Source organism: Mus musculus, chromosome 2 (genome assembly GCF_000001635.26).
Source record: "Mus musculus strain C57BL/6J chromosome 2, GRCm38.p6 C57BL/6J".
In the NCBI taxonomy this organism is placed as follows: domain Eukaryota; kingdom Metazoa; phylum Chordata; class Mammalia; order Rodentia; family Muridae; genus Mus; species Mus musculus.
The window spans coordinates 179923691-179946787 of NC_000068.7; the positions used below are offsets into that span (position 1 = coordinate 179923691).

Genomic DNA, 23097 nt, shown 5'->3' on the forward strand with positions numbered 1-23097 from the left:
AAAGAGCCTGTAGTTGCAGCTCATGGCTCAAAATGGGCCAGGCTACAGGAACTGGGCACTTTAAAAGGAGTAAGAATACAAGACTCCCTCCATAGTCTCTTAAGCTCACAGCCCCATCTTCCAAAGCAGGCTAACTGCAGAGCACATCCCCAGCCCAGATGCAAGACCTCCTACAGGTAGTGTGTGTGGCCAAGAGTGAGCACAGGAACAACCAGGACAACAAGGCTTCCAGAGAGCCCAGGTCAGGTGAGAACACGAACATTCTCCCCGGGAAAACAGCCTCATTACCTTATAAGAGAAGTTTTTCTGCTGAGCCGTTTCAGATATTTTTTCTACAAGATTCTGCAGCCTTTGCTGTGTGGCATGAGACACGTAACTCACTACATCTGGATGCAGTTCCGTGATGCCGTGCTTTTTACCTGCAGGCCATGCAGAAAAAAAGCACTTTATGGTACTTACCCAGTTTTTCTTTATCACGGCACTGGCTTCTCTCACCCACTAGTTACTGCTCTGCACAATCAAAGGCAATCTAAGCAGGAAGCAGATGGCCACTGCCCACCTTCTACTACCTGCCAACCAACAGTGGAGCCTCTATGGGGTGAGCCCAAGACAAGGCAGTGGAGCTACTGCAGAAGGGTTGGACTGAGTCTTGCCAGAGTCATGGAGCACATCAGACAGCGATCTGGACACACAGCATCCCAGTGACATCATCTGGTTCAAACGTACCTATCTCCAGTATCCTCCTCTGCAAAGGCGCGGGGAGGAGGAAGGTGTCGTCTTTACAGGATCGGGTCAACGTCCCCACCAACTCAGAGTTTGTGGCCAATATCCTTGCACTTTCTTCAGACAGGTTCACTCCAGCCATTGACGCAACATCATTGATGTCATCATCATCCCTGCAAAAGGAGAGGAACATTCTTGTTGCATGAAGGAATCATAACTCACTAAGGTGGTTCTAATTCAGTGGCAGCTTGCAGGGGACAGGGAATAGCAGAGGGACACTGAGATGGACAGACACACACATGAGGTTCCTACACTGGCCTTGTCCTTTTGTCTGACAGTGCTTTGCTGCCTTGTTTAAAAATTAGTGTTCAGAGGACGAACTTTGTGGGGTCACAGGTAAACTGAGTCCACAGAGAGCTCTGTGCCCACAGTACGTCCCAAGAAAACAAAACCCAGAACACCATTTGAAGACTCCATGTTACCTGAAAACTTCTCAAGGAAAGAAAAAAATTTCTTCCCTCAGTCACAGCTTTCAGAGGAGGTGGAGGAAGAGCGAGCACAAAACTCAGAGCAATCAGAGCTCTCCCAGCCAGGCCCAGACAGAAATCTGCTTATGAAAATGGCCCAACATAAGAACCTGTTCACATGTGGCCACTGTCTCAAAACCAACGTCTTCACTGAGGAGGTCCACATCTAGCAACAGTCCTTCCAGTGTCCCTCACTGAACACCCTTCAGCCTGTCTTTAACACGTACACCCTTGGCACACACTCATAGGATGGCAGGAGAGTCCTCCTTGCAGACTGACCCTTGGAGGTCTTCACTGAACCACACTGCCCTTCCCACCCTGCTACCTGCTACTGTGCATACTCTAAGCCTGACACCTCAGTGTTGACCAGGATGTCAGAGGCATCCTGAGCCTTGAACACGCTCAACCTTCCTACTGCTTACAAGTTAGTCAGAGGCTCCCTTCTACTCAGCCTTTTGGTCCTGTCCTATTTGATTCAGTGCTGACCACCCAGATGACTACCTCAGCCTGGACTATAGGAAGGAGCCCAGCCCAATGCATGTCACCACCTGAGCCCTGCCCTGACGTGATGAGGTGACCACAGCTGCCTTTGCCTGTTCCTGCTCTGACCACTCTCTCCTCAAGAGCAGCCCTGGCCTTATGCTGGGAAATGGCTTCTAGTAGGTAAGATATGAGTGTGGGGAATGGATGTACCTAGGCTCTTCCAGCAGACCAAATAGGAGCCCTACCCTCCACTGCAGTTCCTAAGCATGCCTATATACACGCCTAGCCTCTCTCCTGATCCACTCAGGTAACCTGTCCTGCTCTGCCTGGTTGCTCTTTACCCTATAGAGCCAATATAGCACCCAATTCTATCTAGCCTCATTTAACAGCTTTGGCGATGAAGAGTCTCCCTGAAATTCAAACAACCACCATAGGCTCAGTCACAGTGAAGGTCAGTTTGGCCTCTGGTGCACACACAAGAATCTCAAGACAAAGCAATGTCCAGGAAGGCTGTTCTGTTCATCAAGAGTCACAGTGAGCAGAGTGACAAGGCCATCTGTGTTATAAATCTAGTCACCTTGGTGCACTTTGCTGGCACCAAGTCAGCTGCCCTGTTCTCCATCCCTGCAGAGGGATGACACTCTGCATCCACGCCGGGAGCCCACACTGACAGATGTGTGGTCAGACCCAAGTAGAGCAGACAGTCCTGACACTATCAGTACCAAAAGCTAGCAGGGATGACCTGAGCCCCTCCCACACTCTCCCTAAAGCCTACAGGGCTTCAGTCCTTACCGGAAGGAGCCTCCCCCCGGCTCCTTGAGTTTGTTTTTCTGGGCAGCAGCTGCTTGTGCAGATACAGTAGACAGGGCTTTGGTTCCAGGTAACACGGTGGGTTTCACCACAGGGACTGCAAAGTCAAAGACACAGTGGACACCAGAGGCTCTTATTGGAGGACTGACTCTGCTGGCTTTACAAGCCCACGGAGAAACTGCCATCTCTTCACTCATCACAGTGACACTCTCAAAACTCTGAGCTCTACAGTGTACACGTATTTAAGTTACAGGGCTGGGCTGCTCAGTGACTAAGTGCTTGCACTGCTTTTTAGAGGACCCACACTCGGCTCCCAGCACCCAGTTCATAACACCTGCAACTACAGCTCCAAGGATTCAATGCCATCTTCTGAACTCTGTGGGCACCTGTACACACACACACACACACACACACACACACACACACACACACACACACACACCTTGGTCAGAATGCTGAGAATAAGAGACTGCAGTATGCTCAGCCCTAAATGGAACACCTTTACCACAGCTTCTCCCCTCAAGGCTTAGTGATCAACCCAGAAGGAGGAGGTGTAAAGACTCTAAGAGCCAAGAGACTGTGGAAGACCGCTAGGAAACTGTTTTCTAGATATGAAAGGCCCTTGCACATATAAACTCAAAGCAGCTATGGCTGCATATTCAACATCTGCTAAGATCAAGCCCATTAAAATCCCAGCATAGGAGAGGAAGGGAGAAATGGCTCCGTGATTAAGAACACTTCCTCTTCCAGAGGACCTAGGTTCAGTTCCTAGCAACCACATAATGGCTGACATCAGTTTCAGGGGATCCAACACCCTCTTCTGGTCTTCAGGGACACAAGGCACGCTCATGGTATACAGACATACATGCAGGCAAAACACCCACACACAGGAAACAAAGTTGTTGTGGTGTTTTGTTTGTATTGTTTGTAAGTCTAGCATGGATAGGAAGGGGCTCCAAGCTGTTTCTCCAAGGTCGCAGCCCTGGATAGGCTGCTCATGCTCCGGTCGATAGTCCTGTACCCATGCACGAAACCTGCAGCACCGACAGACTAAGAGGCATTTTTGTTGTTGTTGTTTTTGTTTTTAAATGCACAGAATTGGAAGGGAGATGTTGGGTCTCAAAGGAGTTGGGAGATGGGCAGGAGGGTGGATTTTATCAAAACATGCTATATATATGTGTGATGATTTAAAAAGATAAAGAAAAATACATGCTTACACCTGAGGGAAAAAAAAAGTCTTAGGAAAACTATAGTGCAAATCCAAGATAGTGCCACTGATTATGTCAGAACCCATCCCCGTGCTCTATATGAATCCCTTCCTCACCTGCACAGACTAAAGAAGCATTCTCATGTGTCTTTACAACACATACGTGATATGTGTGTGTGTGTGTGTTAAATATATATACATGTGTATTTTATATGTATGTATGTGTGCCATATGTATGTATCAAGTGTACACATGTGTGTTATGTTGTATATGCCCTGTATATGTGTGCCATATATATGTATATGTGTGTGTTATATGTATATATGTATGCATTATATATTGTGTGTCATATATATATTTTATATATATGTATATATATATATATCATATATGTGTATGTGCCATATACACACACATTGTATGTATGTATTGTGACATATATACATGTGTGTTGTATGTATGTCATGTGTGCATGTGTGCCATATATGTGTCATATATATGTATGTATTATATGTATATATGTATGCTTGGCATATATATGTGCCATATATACACATGTGTGTTATATGTATATGTCTCATACATACATGTGCCAAATATGTGTATATGTGTCATATATATATACATACACGTGTTGTATGTATGTATATTTGCCGTGTGCGTGTGTGTGTGTGTGTGTGTGTGTGTGTGTGTGTGTGCATGCATGCTCGTGCCCGCCTCTCCCCTTGTGGCTTTCTAACTGAAATCTCAAAGGATACAATAACTTACAACAAGGTTTAAAGATAAAAGTTTAAACTGTATGTAGCTAACACTTAAATCCTAAGTTTGTTTTTTTAAGGTTTAGTTGCATTCCTCATGCATGTTCTGGCCTATATTTCTCTAAACTCTTTTGGGGGATGGGGGGAGGGGGACAGACAAGGTTTCTCTGTGTAGCCTTGGCTGTCCTGGAACTCACTCTGAAGACCAGGCTGCCCTTGAGTGCTGGGATTAAAGGTGTGCACCACCACTCCCAGCTCCCTCCAACTGTTAAAGTACAAGAATGACTCCTGAGAGGGACTAAGAGTAAGCAAATATATGCTATATATTTAAAGTTTCACCTAGGAGACTGAAGCAGGAGAATTTCTGGAGCCCATGAGTTTAGGGCAAGGGTAACACAGTGAGGCTGCCTTGGGGGGGGGGGGGGTTATCATCTAAAGGCCTTACTTATGTCTGGTGGAAAGAGCTAATACAGAATTACACATCAGCAGAAACTCTATCATGACCAGGCCTTGAAATGGGAAGAGCCTCAGAGGCGGTGTCACACCATAGGCAGCATGATTGGGCCTTGGAGAGAGAGAACACCTTCCCTTCAAACCCCACGAACAAAGCAGCTTCCTGTTTTTTTATAGGCTTTTAGAGGGTGGGAACAACATTCATACCACACGATCTATACTAACTCTAGGAAAAACAGGGCAACAGGGAGAGAAGGAGGGAAGCCAGAGGAAAGGGGAGAGGGAGAGAGGAGGGCTGAGATCATGCAGACCACTGCACAAGGTGTGAGAGGGTCTGAGCCGCAGGGGCCTGGCTGCCTGCCTGCCCACCCAGGGAGGGAGACAGGCAGCTAGAAGGTCTAGCTAGAAGTATCTAATAGATACTAACCATGTAATGTATACAATTCAGGGAATTTAAAAATCACGTTGACAAGGGTAATGGCTTGCACAAACCTCATAAATGAAGTCACTGAGCAATGTGCGTAAATTAATTTTATCACAACGATTAAATGAAATCAAGTAGCAGTCCCACAACTGGCCATTTCCGGGACAAGCCAGTCCTGGGTGGCAGCAGCCGGGGCCTCACCTGGCTGCAGCTGGTTCAGTTGGATCTGCTGTGGTGTGGTGAGCATGATCCGGTTGTGAGGCTGCCGCAATGCGACCATGGGTGTCTGCGTCAAGGTCACCTGCGGGGGCCGGATCAAGGCTCCAGGCTTCGGGGGCTGCTGGATCACCTGGGGCACAGCCAGCATAGTGCATGAGCACACACATCCTAGGGGCCACCGCACTGACCCATGAAGCCAGCTATTTGCTTCATTGGCGCTACCCCAACCTTGCCCTGCCAGAAGCTCCAGGAAGTCCAGATGTACACCTCATTCCACATCTAAAAAAGCCTGGCCCAACAAGTCTCCAACAAGCCTCTGCACACAGCTTCAAAAGATTTAGACAAAGACAGAATGGTGCCACACCAGGCCACAATACAGCAGAGCAAGTACACGGAGCACATGAAACTCAGGACCCCACACATAGCCTAGAGGGCAGCAGCAAAACAAAGTTTACCGAGCTCAGGCCCCACAAGGAACATGGATTTCCCAGCCTGTCAGCAGACTGACACTGTTACCTGATGGACATACGTCAAATGACTTATTTCTATTCTAAATTCTGTTTAAGGTCAGATTATTTTTCTACTGGAGTGAAGATGGCTCTCCAAGTCCTACCCTGAACTTGGTTCTCTGTCCAAACACAGCCTGTCCACCTCAGAACCATGCATAGCCCAAGGGTGGTTGGTCCACACTGCAGGGCCTGCTCAGCTCTGCTGTCCTGCGTACAGCCTTGGCCCACAGGAAGCTCCCTGATGGCCCGACCATAAATCTCTGAGCTAAGAGCTTCCCTGGAAGAATTCTAGTTTATATAAAGGAGCCTTTTTGTGTGGCTGGTGGTGTACACAGTATCACAGTGTCTGCAGGGTTCTGAAACCCTTCTAGGATTTGAACTCCAACTCTGCTTTAAAAAAAAATGGTGGCTGTGTTTTCATTGAGCAACACATGTAACAGGACACTTGTAAAGGGCTGAGGTTGAGGCCTGCACCAGAACTGTTTTTGCAACAGAACACGGTGCTCACACCAGACAAGATGGGCAAGCCCACAGCAACTCAGGCCAGGGCTTTACACTGAGAAGCCATTAAATGGAGATACAGAAAAGTGGCTCACTTCCATGGGTTCTGAGATCCCCTGGCCTCAGGCCCAAGTTTGCATGAAGTTGACCTATCTGCCTCAGCTGTACACAAAGGTATAAGCAGAGACTGGGGTATAAGAGGGGGGTCAAGACAGCACACAGCAGTGACCAGGTGGCTGAACACACCATGTTCCCATATGTGAAAAGAAAAGTCACTGTTCTAGTATAACATGTGACACCGATTAAACAGCCTGACGGAGTAACTGATGGAAGAGGGTTATTTGGCTTACAATTCCTGGTCACAGTTTATCCCTGCAGGGAAGTCACAGAGGCAACAACTGAGACTAGTCACAGCACATCTACAGTCAAGAGAAACAAATGTAGCCATGTTGCCTGTCTGTGCCCTTCTGTGCAGTTAGCTTTCTGTGCCACCAACAATCAGGGTTAAGTCTTCCTACATCAGTCAAAAATCCAAGACATTCCCCACAGGCACACCTACATGCCATTCTGATCTAGATAATTTCTCATTAAGAACGCTCTTCCCAGATGATTCTACGTTATTCCAAATTGACAGTTAAAACCAACCCAATGGAAATGGCTCTGCACGCAATCTAGCACTCAAGGCTACAACTGACAGAACCAGGACTGGAGGTGAGACCCTCACAGAGAGGGCATGCTCTTCCACAGAACTGCCTTCTGGGTAAATCAGGGTGCTGACTGCTCAGGTCCCTCCTGAAACCATGTGAAAGCAAAGGACACAGGAACATCTGCCCACTGAGAAAACCTGCTCAGGTGTGGTCCTTCAGCCTGCTCTCAACTCTTCTCACTACCAACAGAGTAAAGACAAAAGCAAGCTCTAACAGGCCAGCCAGCACCCAGGAGTCTGGCCTCCATAACACCCACCCTGCAGACAGCACTGTACCACCTACAACTACTCATTCCTAAGCTGCATTTACAACAATTCCAATCGTCTGTCATCCACACCACCCAGAGCTGGGAATTAAACCTAAGACCTCATAAATGCTCTGCAACACAGTACTATACAGCCCCTTTCAAGTTTGCCTTTCATGTGTGGTGAGGCTATGCTGTTTACGGCAGGTGTACACATACTCTGAGTGCAACTCACAGTGAAGAGCCATCCTGCCTCTGGTGAAGGAATGCAAATCAGACAAAGCCAGACCCACCTGCCAGCAGCCCTCCGCTTGCCCTGAGCACCACTGTCGTCAGCCTACTCTATCCCAGGAAGGCAAAAGCCTGACCAACCCATCTCCTCCCAATCCCAGGTTTGAACATTCAGGCGTCACTCAAAGCTCTGTGAGAATCCTCCTAAGAGGCCCACTAGACACTGTGTTCCTGTACCAAAAACCCCAACAACAGGTATAGGGCCTGCCAGTAAGTGAGCCAAGAAGTTCACTTCATTCTATAAAAACTACAATACAAAGTCGTGGGCCTCAACCTACAGCTCACACTCTAATTACTCATGAGAACAACCACACGTCTTTCCAGCAGGAGCTTCCTTGCCTGCTCTTTCCAGAAAGGGGCTCCGAGCCAGGGCTGGTCAGTTAAGTGGCATGGCGGCTGGCAAGAGCACCATGCCAGGCTCGCGCCTTCATACCAGTGGTGTGGGCGGCGCCTGCTTGCCAACGCCAACCTGTGTGGGCTGCGTGAGGCTGATGACCGGGGGCTGGAGGGCGCTGGTCACCGAGGCAGCTGTCTTCCCAGCTGTACGCTGCACTGAGCTGCTCAGCACCACAGCCGTCAGTGCAGTCGTGGCCTGCGAAGCAGGCGGCTGCTGCTGCTGGCTCTGCTGGATAAAGGCCGCGGAGTCTGGGGTCAGCTGTCTCAAGGCAGGTAAGCTCCTCTGAAGACAGACAGACATGTAGGGTCAGGCACAGCTGGAACATTACTGCTTATAGTATCTTTTTTTTTATTAGTTATTTTCTTCATTTACATTTCAAATGCTATCCCAAAAGTACCCTATATCCTCCCCCGCCCTGCTTCCCTACCCACTCACTCCCACTTCTTGGCCCTGGCATTCCCCTGTACTGGGGCATATAAAGTTTGCTAGACTAAGAGGACTTTCTTCCCAATGATGGCTGACTAGGCCGTCTTCTGCTACATGTGCAGCTAGAGACACGAGCTCTGGGGGTACTGACTAGTTTATATTGTTGTTCCACCTATAGGGTCACAGACCCCTTCAGCTCTTTGCTTACAGTATCTTAAAAATTCCGAAGCATAACCCTTCAGAAAAGCCCCATGGCTAATATCATTTCATCTAGATGTAATGACATCTATCTACAGTGTCAGGCACTAATCCCCGGTCTGTCACTCAACTCCAAACATACTCATTGACCAGGACTTTCTTAGTGAGAACTGGCTGCAATGCACTTCAGAAACAAAATGCATCTCTGAGAGGAGCCAACGTCAGGGTCCCCAGGCTTACGCTGGAAGCAAGCCCTCCCCCAGGGAGTACTGGCCCTACACAAGTGTGCTAGAGCTGTAACGCATCTGTGGGCTCAGCTGCAAGAAAGCCACAGCAGGTGGAACCTGTGACGACCCCTGGCTGGACCACACTGAGCAGCACAAGCCCTCAATCACCTTCAGGAAAGGCACAAGGTAAGGCTGAGGTGAAGAGTTCAGTTCTCGGTATAACCTGCTAGTGAAATCTTCTGCTTCAATTTTCCCATCCTGAAAAACAAACCATAGTGATATTGCAACGACCTCACATGGCAACTGCTGGGACGTATTTCCACACAACTTCACAGCACACACCATAAACCCTAGCATCACACTGGTCTGGCCCTTCTGACAGCAAGTGTGTCAGCACGCCACTGCCCAATTTAACAGATACAGATCCCTGGGTGCACAAGTCTTGTGCCCCTTGGACCCTGAGCAGCAGCTAGTGAGCATGTCTCTAGCTGGCTAGTTACTGGTCTGGGTTAACACCTCCCACAGGCTTCTCAGTCAAGTGTTTTCACTTGGGTCCCACTAGGCACCTACAGTGCCAGGCATTTTGCTAGGAAACAAATGCATGTGTTACAGAGTGGCAAGGCAATTCTAGCCTAGTCAGGGAGCAGGCAGGGAACCTGTTGGGAGAGGCTAGCAACCACAGGGAGGCCTACCCAGCACCAAAGAGAAAGCATCAGAGTCTACAAGTGAGGCACACAGTTGTCTCAGACACCTGAGAACTCGTGTAAAGACTAAGGAAGCCTGTAAGATGGGTGAGCACTAGACACCTGAAGTGGGGCAGAGGCCTAGCCACACAGCCATGAAGAGGGGCACCCCACAATATTACAGCATCTGTCCAGGTTTACAAAACCTAAATAAGGCAGCAGCAGGCAGAACAATGGCAGACTGCTGGGAGCAGGGTTACGGCAGCAATCTTCTAAGAGTAACACAAAGCTGATTTCAAACTGGCTGGGGAGAAGGGAGAAGGGAGAAGGGAGAAGGGAGAAGGGAGAAGGGAGGCCATCGGCATCAGCAGCTGGCCTGTGCGTGAGGAAAACACCCTCACTGGGCTCTGAGGAGGGCACAAGTGGCCAAGGTAAGGCACAGAAACTGGTGATATTTCAGATCCTGGGAATGGCATGCGCTGCAGGCAGCCAAGCCCCAGTCTTTTGGCAAAGGCCAAAAGGGGCAGCCTGTGGAGTCAAAGGCCACAAAGAGTTCACATAAGAATGAGCCCCCAGGGCCCTAATGAAAGGTGGATGAACGCAGCTAAGGAGTGAACAGGAGCAGCCGGTGGGGAAGACAGCCCTGGACAGGGATAGGGCTTGCTGGCAGCAGTGTGGTTGGTGCATGCCACCCCTGCCTGGCCTGCAAACCCCTCGGAGGGGAAAAGGACCAGGAGAGCAGGACGGAACCAGACAAAAACCAGAAAGCAACACTTTCAAAATCCGTGTGCTTCCTGATCAAAGAAACAGAAAAGAGAGAAAACAGGAAGGAAGTAGACACCTCTGTTAGAGGGACAGAGTTAACTGCAACACTGGCAAGGAAGGAAGTAGATGCTTTAGGTTAGAGGGACAGAATTAACTGCAACACAAGATAAGGAACCCAGTTCAATCCCTGACCCCAGGGAGTTGCCAAAATAAAATATCCATGACACAGGAGCACCAACCAATGGCAGAAGTCAGTTCTGCACACCAGTAACACAGGCACCTTTCAGAGACCAGCATCACATGTTCAAGGGGTGAGAAGAGGAGCAGGGCCAGAGGCAGATGCAGAGACCCCTTATCTACAAACTGGAGTTTAAGGACCCTTCCTGTTTCCTTCAGTTTTAAAAGGGGAAGGAAGGATACAGTGGGCTGCCACCTGAAGCAACACTGGCTGTCAGACATATGTTCTATGACTCTCAAGCACAGGCAGGTACTTCTAAAGGAGCCCTTTAACCAACCCACCCACCCTCCCTCCCTCCCTCCCTCCCTAGTGCTGGCACATCCCCTGACCCATCTAAGTGCAGAAGGAACACTGGGGTATCAGCCAAGTCCCCAGAAAAGTCATGCCAAGCAATGCACACATCTTGGCAACAGTGCATCCCCCACCCCAGCACCCCAGCACTAGATCCTTCCACAGGCTCTCACCTGCACACGCAGGTCGCCCTACAGGCTGCACATGGGCTGCAGGTCACACAGCATGGTGAGGCAGAGGGTTTCATGTGAACTTACCAGTAAGTTTTGTACTAAGTCTTTCACATTAGCCGCTGTCTCTGTAGACTGTTTACCAGAGGAAGCCAGTTTTATTAATGTAGATAGAAAACTTTTGCATTTTTTCACATTTTCCATAGTTTCCTGTATTAAAATAAAACAGGTGTAAGTTACAGGAGATTTCCCCACAGGACCCCACTGCAGTGAAATGTGTACAGGTCTGAAAAATGTAAACTCAGCATCTCAACTTCCTTCAAAACCACACTACTTCTTGCATGAGCCATAATCTTCTCTGAAGGGCAATCAGCCACTCTGAAGGCCACCAAGTCTGCGTCTCTCAACCAGCCCTTTTAAGGGAAGGCTGCATCCACCAAGACACTGCCCTTACGTCGGGACAGGGGCTGCTGCTTGCCTAAATGTGCACAAGCACACAAAGTCCCAGGCAGCTCCTGGAAATGGTTAAAAGTACTTGGCAAAGAATACAAAAAGAGAAGTTGCAAAATAGGGTCCCAGCTTCTCTAAAACTCCAGGTACATAAAGGAAAAGTAGTGAAGACAAACACAGACAGACAGATAGACAGACAGACACCCAGACCACAGGTGCTCAGCAGCTACATATATGTGGCTTCCACAGGTCTCTGTAGGGTCCTAGATCCCAAGTAGGACGCTCAGGGCCCTTTCCTACCATTCCTCAGAGGCCAGCATGTGCAGGTCACCCCATAAGGGGAAGACAGACCCAAGCTCTCACGTGGGTCCCTTCAATGCACCACTGCTCTTGGTTGGCTTGTGGGCCCCAAAATATTCTCAAGCCCCTGTATATACCAGCTCCATTTCCCCACTAATACCAATGGCTTTGCCCATAGGCGTCTCAAAGGGAGTTCTTACCGTGGCAGCTGTAGAGGTGGTGCTGGCCCCAGGGACTGTTCGTTGAGGTGTCCCTGTCTGAACAGCTGTGGCTGTTCCAAGTGAGGCTGGCTGTGCGGAGCCACCCAGAACCAGCTGAGGCTAGAAGGTCAAAACACAGGTGAATGCATCGCAACAGCAGCACAAGCCCAAAAGTAAAACAGCTTCTGAAAACGTAGGGAGCAAATGGCTCAACAAGGGCCAGGTAGGCACCCTTCCTGCAGCCATGTGAGGTGGCCAAGGGCATCCCTGGCCCCGCACCTGAGGCCCACAGAGACACATGGAGGTATGCTTGTATCTACAATAAACCTGAGGGGCTTGAACCTGTCACTGTCCAGAATCTGTCACACTGACTAACGGCTACCACAGAGACAAGCACAGAGGACTGGATACACAATGAGCTGTCATCTCAGACACTCCTCCTGAGAACCCTTTAATCTGTTCATAGAGCCCTGGCTAGAAAGCAATTGTGACCTCCCAGCACATAGCATCTGCCAGAGTCCGTACAGGCCACCAAGACAAGGGAAAGGCCTCCACTCCCCACAAGTACCTGCACTAACGAGCTCTGCTTTCCAAAAGTAAGGCCTGACGAGAAGCCACAGCATGCAGAGGCACAGGTATAAGAGCTGGGTCACAGGCACTGGCCCAGCTGTGGGAAGGTACTCCTTGACCGAACATAAAACATTTGCAACGCAAATGGGCACTTAGATGTCAACAGGCTCAGACTCTCCAAACCACTGACCCTTAGTCTCTTTCCTAAGATTTCTCTATTCTTGAATAATCACAATGAAATATTTACCGGTTTTTACATTATTACCTCTCCAATTTACAAATTTAGCTGCCCACATTTCCTCACTCCAGTTTATTAAACACTGTCCCCTCCCTTCATCTGAAAGCAGGGAGCAGTGTGACATCTCACACCCACACCAAGGAGAGCTCTAGAGCAGCTTTAGGCAAATCTTCAGCCCCCTTAGAGAAAGCCTTGGAGGATCCCAGCCACAGGTGCTTATGAGAGAGCTGTACAAGTACTAAGCTACCTCCAGGCCTCTTGGCCCCCAAGTTACCCTGCAGCTGGCAACAGATTCAGGGGTGATAATTGTCTCTGTATGATAAGCACGTATTGCCCACCAAACCAAAACATGTGAAGATAATATGCAAAAACAAACTAAGAGTTGACTCAACAAGCCAGGGACAGCAGGACTCAGACCCTTCTTGCCATCTTTCCTTCACTCCAGCTGACAGCTATGGCAAGGGACACACTCACCCTGACTGTAAACTGTCCACTAACCTCAAAGCATTTGTCACCATTAAAACGTGACACACAATTTACCAAGCACTTCAGTAGCTTCTAGAGCCTCTTCCTCCTCCTCAGAGAAGCAGACGCTGGAGTCAGGCACAGGCAGCACTACAAGTTCCCCTCAGGAAACCGCAGGTCTCCCAGACTCCAGCTTCTGAAACACACAGGCCTCTCTCCTGACTCACAGAACCGTTCTCCAAGATATTCTTGCTCTCCACAGCTACTGAAGAAAATGGAGCTGAACTCAGAAAAGTTGGAGCTGAGTTCAGAAAAGTTCAGAGAAGCCCCCGTGTGGACCGCCCTCACTCAGTTCAGGCTCCACTGGGACGAGGTGCAGCTAATCAGGAACACTTCAGCTAAGATCATGTATGAGTGAGCACGAATCCAACGTGGTTAGAGCTCAAAGCCCTGTACTGTATGACTGCTCCAAACTCAACATCAGGAGCCTTTGAGGCTCTTTGCTTCCCACCTACTCCCAAATGAGTGCCCAGAGAGTGAGCTTCCCTAACCAATGTTTGCCTCCCCAGCCAATGACATCTTCCCTACAAGTGTTTCCCTGATCAGATGTGTCTTCACCAAGTACATCTCTGCAAACATGTTATGCCCTCCCTAACCAGTCCTTTCCACCACGCCTAACATCTGCTTCAGCCTCTGCAAGGAGGAGCCCCTGGCACGGAAGCTCCCCTTGGCTTTATACGCTAGAAGCTGCACAGGTTGATCAGGTAAGGCCAGGGTCTGCAGGTAACTCCCCTGCTGCTCCCTGGAGCACTGACACTAGGAAAGCAAGGCTAGGGAGAATGCCCCTCCCCCACTCTCCCCTCCCTAGCTCATCTACAAATTTGCCACAGGAAGTTGAGAGGACACCTTGCACACACACTAGTAGCACCGTCCATGAGCATGTAATGGGGCCACAGCACAGACACAAACTCTCCTCAGCACAGACTCCCTCCTCAAAGATGCTCTGAGTCAAATATTAATGAGGTGACGTTCCTAATTACATTTTATAAAGAGCTTTTGAATGCTGCCAATGCTAAATAAGGAAAAGATGTAGCCTGCATTCAGACACAGAAAAATCACTTTCTTCATTGACCCCCTGCATCCTCAAATTCAACCTGGTACCCTAAAGCCTAGTGTTTACATCGAAGCAAAAGCATGCATTGTCAGCCATGCATCCCTACTGATGCACTAGGCTGCATCCTCTTACCTGTACCCCGGGAGATCGCTGTAGGGTTGTAGTGGGCTGTACCGTCGTCTGGGCCTGAGACACTTGCTTAATTATGGTAGTTGGGGTCACCTGCCGTGCAATAATAGGTGTTCCTGGAGCCTGGAAAATAAGTTAAAAATCATCTAAAATGAGCTACCGTAAGTAGTACCTACACCTGTGCACATGTATGTGTGCACATGCGTATACACAGACTCTTAAAAATACACCACTGCACTCAAGTAATCCACTGCTTACTACTAACCTACAAGGAAATCAGTCAAAGCCCAAAATAAAAAATTATGATGAGAAACTTTTCATGGAAAATCCTAAAAACAGTCTCTTTTAGTGAAGTCTACGAAACGCCGTCTTTTAAAGCAGACATCTGGAAAGCCAGCTGTGGCAATGCTCTTATGGGACACTGGCCTGAACTGAGAGTGGAGATGCCCTGAGTCCTAGACACAGAGTGTGAAAGAGTGTGAAAGGGAGACAGAGTCAAGCAGGATGGAGATGCCCGGAGCCCTGAGGTGACCAGAGCAGCGTGAGTTCAGGCACAAGGTCAGATGAGAGGTACCACCGCCACAGAGAACCTCCCACAGCAGTCCACATGCTTCCTCCTCAGGAAACAACACTGCAGAGGTGCTCTCTGTCGTTTCCTATGGGAGCTCTGCCCACCTCCATCACAGACAGCCCATCTTCAGGACAGGGCACAACTCTAGAGGGAGTATCAGGCAGGATTCCTCCGCCATCTCTTAATTGTCAGCTATTCAGGGAAGGCACCAGACAAAAGCAAGGCCACACAAGGCACAGAAGAGAGTGTGCTACAGACCCTGCGCTTACGGTGCTGAGGGTGTGGGGGCACTGCACACTGGGACAGCACAGCCTGGCATCAAGACTGATGACCTCAAGGCTTGGGAGCCAGGGTATGTATGGCGTTTGCTCTGCCTTGTTCTCATTCTTGGTACTTCAAGCATGCTCAGTCCTCTTGACAGTACCATGACCTGTACATTAGCAGATCTACACTTTACAAAGGAAGGGACTGGGACCCAGAAAACTAAACCTACTGATGGCAAGAGGAAAGCCAGAGCTCAGGCAAGGCAGCTGACCCAAAGTGTCTATTCTAACCCTACTCGGTCAACAAGCTGAGCACTGGCCACAAGAGCTGGCTTTCAAGAGCAGACGGTCTCAGCCAGGAGAATGGGAGACCAGAGCCATCCTAGACCCTACCTGATGGTTGGGTTTGTAAACAATGCATGCCTCAGCATCCACTCACACGAGACACACCTTCACTCTTGCAACATCACCAGCATGCAGCAGTGGGGAGTGGGTGAGCCAGACTGAGTCAGCGGCACCCCACATCAGCCTATTCACCACACATGCACTCACCTGCACAGTGGAGATCTGGACAGGTGGAGCACCTGTGGGGGTTGCAGGACGGGGTGCCATGGTACTCTGAGGCTGGGCCTGGGCATGGGCCTGCATCTGGGCCAGGGCCTGCTGAGGGATCATTAACAACTGCCCATTCTCACTCCGCACGAGGACCATTCCTGGGGACAAAGGAGACTTGGCATCAGGATGTACCCCTACCCCAGTGCAAGAAGACCCTGACCAGGGAACTACTCACTACAGGAGACAAATGTAATAAGCAGCTGCAAAGAAGCTGGCTCCTGGGGCGAGACAGAGCACAGGATGGTGGAGAGCTGTCCAAATACACTAAGACCACATAGCATCTCCTCTCACAAGGAACACATGTGGCAGAGCCAAGCTCAGTGGCCACAGCTTCAGCCCAGATGTGTGCCCTACAGTCTCTTCAGATGTGGGAGCACATGTGAAACACCGCCTCTGCCTTGTCTGCACTCACAAAGTGGTGGGAACCCACTCATTGCAGGCTTCCAACAGCCGTGAACCTGTGTCCTGGGTAGCTAGCTACTCTGCACCTTCTCCATAATTCTCTGTCCTACACGCTGAAGTCTGTTTGCAGAACTGTGGTCACAACTCTGAGTGCAGCCAAGTTTCTCCCGCATGATACAACCCAGAATGTCCAACCCAAACCAAAAATTGTGGCCCTCTATTCATGGGAATACTATTCTCGTCAGACAAAGAGGCTGTGCTTTCCCCTAGGTAACCAGCATGTGCCCACAACATAACACAGATGTCCACAGGAACCAGTACCAAACAGTCCACGGTCTCTCACCCTTCAAAGCTCTTAAAACTCTGGGAAAGCAAATTCTACCAATCAAGTTTGACTAATTTTTGGCTTCAAAAACTAGCAACTAATTGTACCCTAAGTCCCAGAAGCAACAGTAACACATCTATCTTAAATTTAACTTCCACAGCAGAGCTACAGATACCCTCAGCAACAGCCCAGCCAGCAGGACACAGCTACAAAGGGGATGCTGGTGAGAGAGTTGAAGCTACACAACCAGAAAACCCCTGGGTTTTCCTTCTGTGCGGAATAAGCCAGAGCACTCCTATAGGAAGAGTATTTAACATTGTCAAGCTCTGAGTATACCAGAAACAGTAGCAAGGTCTCTTTGAACTCACTAAATTCTTAATCCAGAAAACCCTATTGTTGGCATTAAGGAATTGAATGTCCCTCTAGAACTACCTACCTTGCACAATCTGCATCAACACACTGTAGGTCAGTATTTCTCTGTGGACCTAACAAGGTACAGGCAACATGTCCTGGGAGGTTTTGTCTGACTATGCATGTAGCTACTGTCACACATACCCACTGTCACTGCAGAGTGTGGTCCAGGCCAGCTGGTGGAGCACCCTGCAGAATTCCTCAAGGGCACCTCTTACCTACTGATGCAAAACAGACTGAAGGGACCCTGTACTTCCTTAGCTGATAAGGGGTCTAAGAGGATCTCAATACCAGCCTACCCTCAAGCTCTGAAGCTCCTTTGACTGCCTGGTGCAAATATACCTAATATAATAGGCACAGTGGAGCCCAGTAGACAAGCTTAGCCAGACCATGGTGGCTCCCACCCTGCCTAGTTTGCATCCCTGACCTCTGACTAAACTCTTTGTTAAAGCTGACATTACCCAGCTCCTCCAGCTGTTCACCTTGAAAACAACAGGTAACAATCAAAGATCCTAGATACCTGGCACAGACCTAAACAGACAAATGCACAAGTGCCATCCCTCTTGAGAAAACACCTGCCTGAGAGTAGTAACAATTAGTCAGAATGGCCTTCAGTGTCACCCAAACACCCAAAGCCCACAGGATGGCCAAGTGCAGGCACCTAGCACCATATAGAAGACATTGCAGAAAGGAAAAGTAGAGAATAGGTTAAGAGGGAATGATAAAATTGAGGTGACTGTCCCAGAAGCTCCAGCAATGACAAGAGAAAAGGAAAGCAACCATGAAAGAAAGCACATTCTGGATGGGGTCCCTGGCACTGGCAGCAGAGCTCTGCCATGCCAATAAGGAAATGAGATGATGCCCACCCTTTAGACCACACAGGACCCCATTAACACTGATCACTTCAGGGAAGGAAGCCCAGAACTCACATTAAGCTGGCACAACTGGAGGCTCTACAGCAGACAAGAGACCCTATGGGCTTGCTGCCTACCGCCTGCCACACCATGGGCAATAGGAAGGAGAGCATTTCAGATGCCCTGTCTCAAACATGTATGTTCTGAAGAAATGCAAAGACACTAGGACATAAAATGTATTTGTACCCAAGAAGATCCAGGAAATGCCTCGGCCAGCATCTCCAGAGGCCAAGCAGTACCTCATTAGTGCATCAGCCCAGCCCAGGGTGCAGAGACAGAGTGAACGGGAGAGTAAGAGCCCGGGACAGGTAAGGTAGAAGGCTTGGATCTTCCTCTGTACAGAAGACCAGATCAAGAGACAGGTAAGATAAGAGGCTTGGATCTACCCTCTGCACATAAGACTAGATAGAGCTCATGAGAGAGAAGACACCACCATTATTCTAGAAATCATTCCAGAGCATGGTCCAAAAAGGAACAAGTGGATTCACACACCCTGGACTCCAGGTGCAGCTCTTCGCCGGAAGCTGGAAGGAAATGCTGGTTCCCAACCCAGAGCAAACAGAGAAGGCCAGTATACAGAGCACACACACTCACTGATCTCTCAAGGCACTTCCCAGCAATGAAAGACACAGCCCGCACAAGTAAGCTCAGTGTCACAGGCCAGGAAGGAAAGTGCAAATGACATCCACCACAGGGAGCTATCCAAGCCCCAGCTGAAAGGTGATGTGGGCAGAGAACTCCAGCAGCACAGTGGAGCCCCTGACACCATCCTGCAGTCTTAGGCCTGCCCCATGAGAGGGTGCAGCCCTCCACTGCAGTCCACCTCAAAGAGACTTGGACCTGAACTAACTGAAGCAGTCCTATTTCTGATAGTCCAAAACTAGGACTAACAAAGTATACCAATACAGAGACAACATGTAAGGCATCTACGTAATGGAAAAGTATTCAGAGATAAAGAATGAAAAGAATGAGCCACGGATACAACACAGATGACCCTCAAATGACAACATGGACTCCAAGTAGACAGGAAAATGTCCACACTATATACTTCTATGTTCCAGGACCCAACTCCATGTGAGAGAAAGCTGACAAACAGGCAAACACTACAGAATGGGGGAAGCGCATTAGTGTTCAGGTGACAGGAGGCTCATTATCCTGACTGGTGGTGAGTTCAGGGATGTGTGTGTATCAATCTAGAAAACTGCATTGCGACCATAGGAGATTCCTGTGTGTCAACTGCACCTCCATAAAGTCCTCCACAAACACACACATGCATGCACACATAGGCATGCTTACACACACAAGCACATACACAAAGCAAGAACCAAGTAAGCTCTAAAGATAAGGCACAGTCTCTACCAGCATATCCAGTCACCATAACATAAAAAAGCCAGCCAGGAGTGTTAGCTCAGGCTGTCCTCACATAGGAACTGGAAACTGACCCTGCAGTGCAATATGCTTTCCAGGTTCCTTCTTAATGACAACTCTCCTAGTAGCCCAGCTGGTAAAAAGTCATGGAGGATGCCTAGAACCTCAGCATGAGCTCCCAATCAAAGTGCCAAATAGCACAGGAGTCCTCTAATGACAGAGACCCCAGAAATGCCCGAGGAGGACATGCCTGAGTAAGCCAGGCAGAGTGCACCTGAGACCCAGCAGAAAAGACTGCTCCCACACCTGCTTCTCTCCTCCTCGGAAAGCTGATGTCAAGAGCCCAGAAAGTGGGCTGCAGTTCTCACAGCAGCTATGTGCTGACCCAAGGAGGCCACACAGTAGGTCCTAGAAGAGCCCAACCAGGCCTCTTTTTCTTTCCAGCTTGCACTCTCTCTAGGCATTGGCTCTGGGATCACCTGAGAACTGATATTGGTTACAGAGCAGTCTGCGTCCTCAGGATTGCCCATCAAGCCCACCCCATAGAGAGAACCTGTGGGGCTTCACTCACAATGCATTTAACTAAGCAGTCTGTGGCCATGTCAACGAAATGACAACACAAGGAAGAGCCATGCACATGAACCCAAGTAACACTTCACAGCCCTTTCCCAACTCAGAGTAAAGAGTAAGATAACCAGTCCCGTGTGCAAATCTGGAATGGACGGCGTGGCGGTCAAGAGAAATCCAGCTTTGTGCTTCACAGGTATGTCACAGAGTGAATCCCACAAGACAATACTGTACCTGAACAGGCCCCTCACTATCATGGCCTCAGCTTTCAAACTCATCCCAAGACTTGCTGCCACAGTCTGCCTGTCACTCAGGGACCTGTGACCCTCAAGGAGCAGCTCTTCTCTGCAGGGTGCTTCCTGGTTACTCATCCTAAACCCCAAATCTAGGTCCTGACGCCAAACCTACTCTTCTCTCTCCCAACACTTCTCCCCAGCCTTCACTCCCCACTAAAACCACACACGGCATCCCAGTTTACCTCAGCAGAGCTGCACTCTCCTAATCCTTGCCCCTCCTCTCCGTACTCCATCGTCACACAGCCAGTTTCCACTCCAGCTTCTGCACCTGCCTGAGCTGTAGCTGCCTGTCACCTCAGTCAGGAGCAGGTAGGTCTCCAATGCCTCCCTCCCGTCGCAGGACTGAACTCCAGCTGCTGAGAGCAGCGACGGGCCCTATGCCTCCTTTCTCAATGGCAGCCTCCAAGCATCAGGAGTGTCCTCTGCACTCTCACAGGCTTCCAGCTGCAGTCACAGAACCTCTTAGCAGCCTCTTCAGACAGTCCCTCACAGTCACTAGCTATGCCTGCTCTCCAAGTCAGCTCCCAGAGGGAAAGGGTTGGAACTTACAGAAATCTTTGCTCCCTCCAATCGGCTTCTGCAACATGTGCATTTCTTCCCACCACAAACTTAACTGCTCTTTTCAGAGCAGGATAAAATAGCTGACAATAAATTGTTGCATGCACTGGCTGCCCCCCAAGCATTAATGCCATGTTTACAAATATCTAAATTACATATTGTTCAATGAGTGATTATTATGAATTCTATCTGCAGTTATTAGACACAAAATGGACCTCAAAAGAGATCCGAGCTGGGCTGCAGATAAGGGTGTCCCTGGCATGTACACAACCCTGCTTTCTCCCCTCATCACTCAGGAGGTGGGCAGGAAGACCTCCAGTTTGCCATGCAGCTACATGGCAAGTTAGAGGCCAGCCTCAGATTCATGAGACCCATTTGAAAAGGAAACAAGGCAAGGGGCACCTGAACTGCTGCTACTCTGTGGCTGTGGAGGGAGGGAGGGAGGGAGGGAGGGAGGGAGGGAGGGAGGGAGGGAGGGAGGGAGGGAACGACTGAGTAGACAGGCAGGACAAGCACACATGAGCAAACAAAGTCGCACACTAGAAAGGCAGAAAGACATGGTGAGTGAGTTTGAGGTCAGCCTAGGCTATGAAGCAAGATACTGCCTCAAAACAAAACAGACACTGGTGAGAAGACTCTAGCCAATATGCAATACAATGAATGGCTGCCATATGACTTCCACCCTTCTGTGTATACCATTAGGATGGCCAATGCAGAGCCCTCCCATGAGACCACGCCACTCTAAGGCGGAAAGCCACAGCCTGTTCACGTCAGAGTTCATGCTGAGCGAGATCCGTTTTAATGTGTTAGACACAGAATTCAAAAGCCCTACACTATCACGATGTCCCTCATGGCAGCAATGACAGTTCTCCACCTCGAGCTCAGCAGCATCCACTCTCACTTTTCCTTAATCATGCCTCTTCTCAGAAAGTGCTCAGCTAAAAAGGCAGAATTATTTCTGCATTCAAAGAGGTTGTTTCAAACTCAGCCCTAGGCCAGCTTAAAAGCAAGGTCAACCAGGGAATGAAAGGCTACAAGAGACTAAGTGGCTAAAGCCACCATGGCTAACAAAGACAGTGACATTCTATCAGTATATGACAGCACCCAAGACTTGTGCTTTCTGAAAGCTCAGGCAGCCTCTCCAAGATACCTTCTGAAGTCCACACACAATTGTCCTCAAGACCATAACAGAGCATGGTGGGCCCTGAGCAGGCATGATGCGCTTTGACTCCAGCAAGTTCCTAAGTCTCAGTCTCAGGGTGGCACTCAGGGTGGCACTGTCCCTAGTATTCTCTGAAGGAGCGCTCATGCTGAGCACCTAGCAGGGAGCTGGGTGACTCTTCTCACATCACAGATCCACTCAGGATCAAAGTTTCCAGTGATGTTTACAGCAACTTTTTAAAAAATAGTCTCTTAATCCCAGCACTTGGGAAGCAGAGGCAGGCAATTTCTGAGTTCTAGGCCAGCCTAGTCTACAGAGTGAGTTCCAGGACAGCCAGGGCTACACAGAAAAAACCCTGTCTCGAAAAAACAAAAAACAAACAAACAAACAAACAAAACAAACAAAAACAAAAAAGTCTCATAATGCAAAATTAAATTGATTTCAAACGTGTGGTCCTCCTCCCTCACACCTACGTGCAACAGACGGACTCAGGAACCCCAGCCCTGGGAAGAGGGAGGCACAGGGTCCCTGAGGCTTACTGGTCAGCTAGCCCAGCCACGCCTGCAAGCTTCAGGTTCAATATGACCCTGTTCTAACAAATAAAGCAGAGAGCAAATGAAAGAGACACCCAACATTTACCTACCGATGTACACGCATCTGCACGTATGTATGTGTGTACATACAAAATAACTCACTTCACTAAGCTACCTGATAATCTTGTCTACTTTAAAAGCTGGCTAATGAGAACCACAAAAGTAACCAAGGACAAACAGCAAGGTCAGTTGGCATGGCTGTGCTGCGTTACTGACGAGCAAGAACAGCAAGTTAAACTGAGATGGCAAGTCTACCTACCATGCTAGCAGAAGCTTCATTTAATTTCTAGCCCGTCTTTCTATTACAAGTTGTTATGCACAGACTACACATAAAA

At 49.1% G+C, this 23097-nt stretch overlaps 1 protein-coding gene across 2 annotated transcripts in view; it reads right to left on the reverse strand.

The window, feature by feature from the left end:
• Positions 1 to 23097, reverse strand: part of Taf4 (TATA-box binding protein associated factor 4) — a 64501-nt gene that overhangs the window by 11545 nt on the left and 29859 nt on the right. The window contains exons 2-11 of one of the 2 annotated variants that reach the window (NM_001081092.1): positions 16104 to 16264; positions 14721 to 14840; positions 12202 to 12321; positions 11339 to 11461; positions 9273 to 9362; positions 8290 to 8535; positions 5587 to 5734; positions 2526 to 2640; positions 727 to 896; positions 289 to 419 (exon numbers count right to left, since the gene is read on the reverse strand). In NM_001081092.1, the coding sequence (NP_001074561.1) occupies positions 289 to 419; positions 727 to 896; positions 2526 to 2640; positions 5587 to 5734; positions 8290 to 8535; positions 9273 to 9362; positions 11339 to 11461; positions 12202 to 12321; positions 14721 to 14840; positions 16104 to 16264 (1424 nt within the window). The remainder of the gene's footprint in view (positions 1 to 288; positions 420 to 726; positions 897 to 2525; positions 2641 to 5586; positions 5735 to 8289; positions 8536 to 9272; positions 9363 to 11338; positions 11462 to 12201; positions 12322 to 14720; positions 14841 to 16103; positions 16265 to 23097) is intronic. The other variant, XM_006500588.1, reaches the window with a different exon arrangement.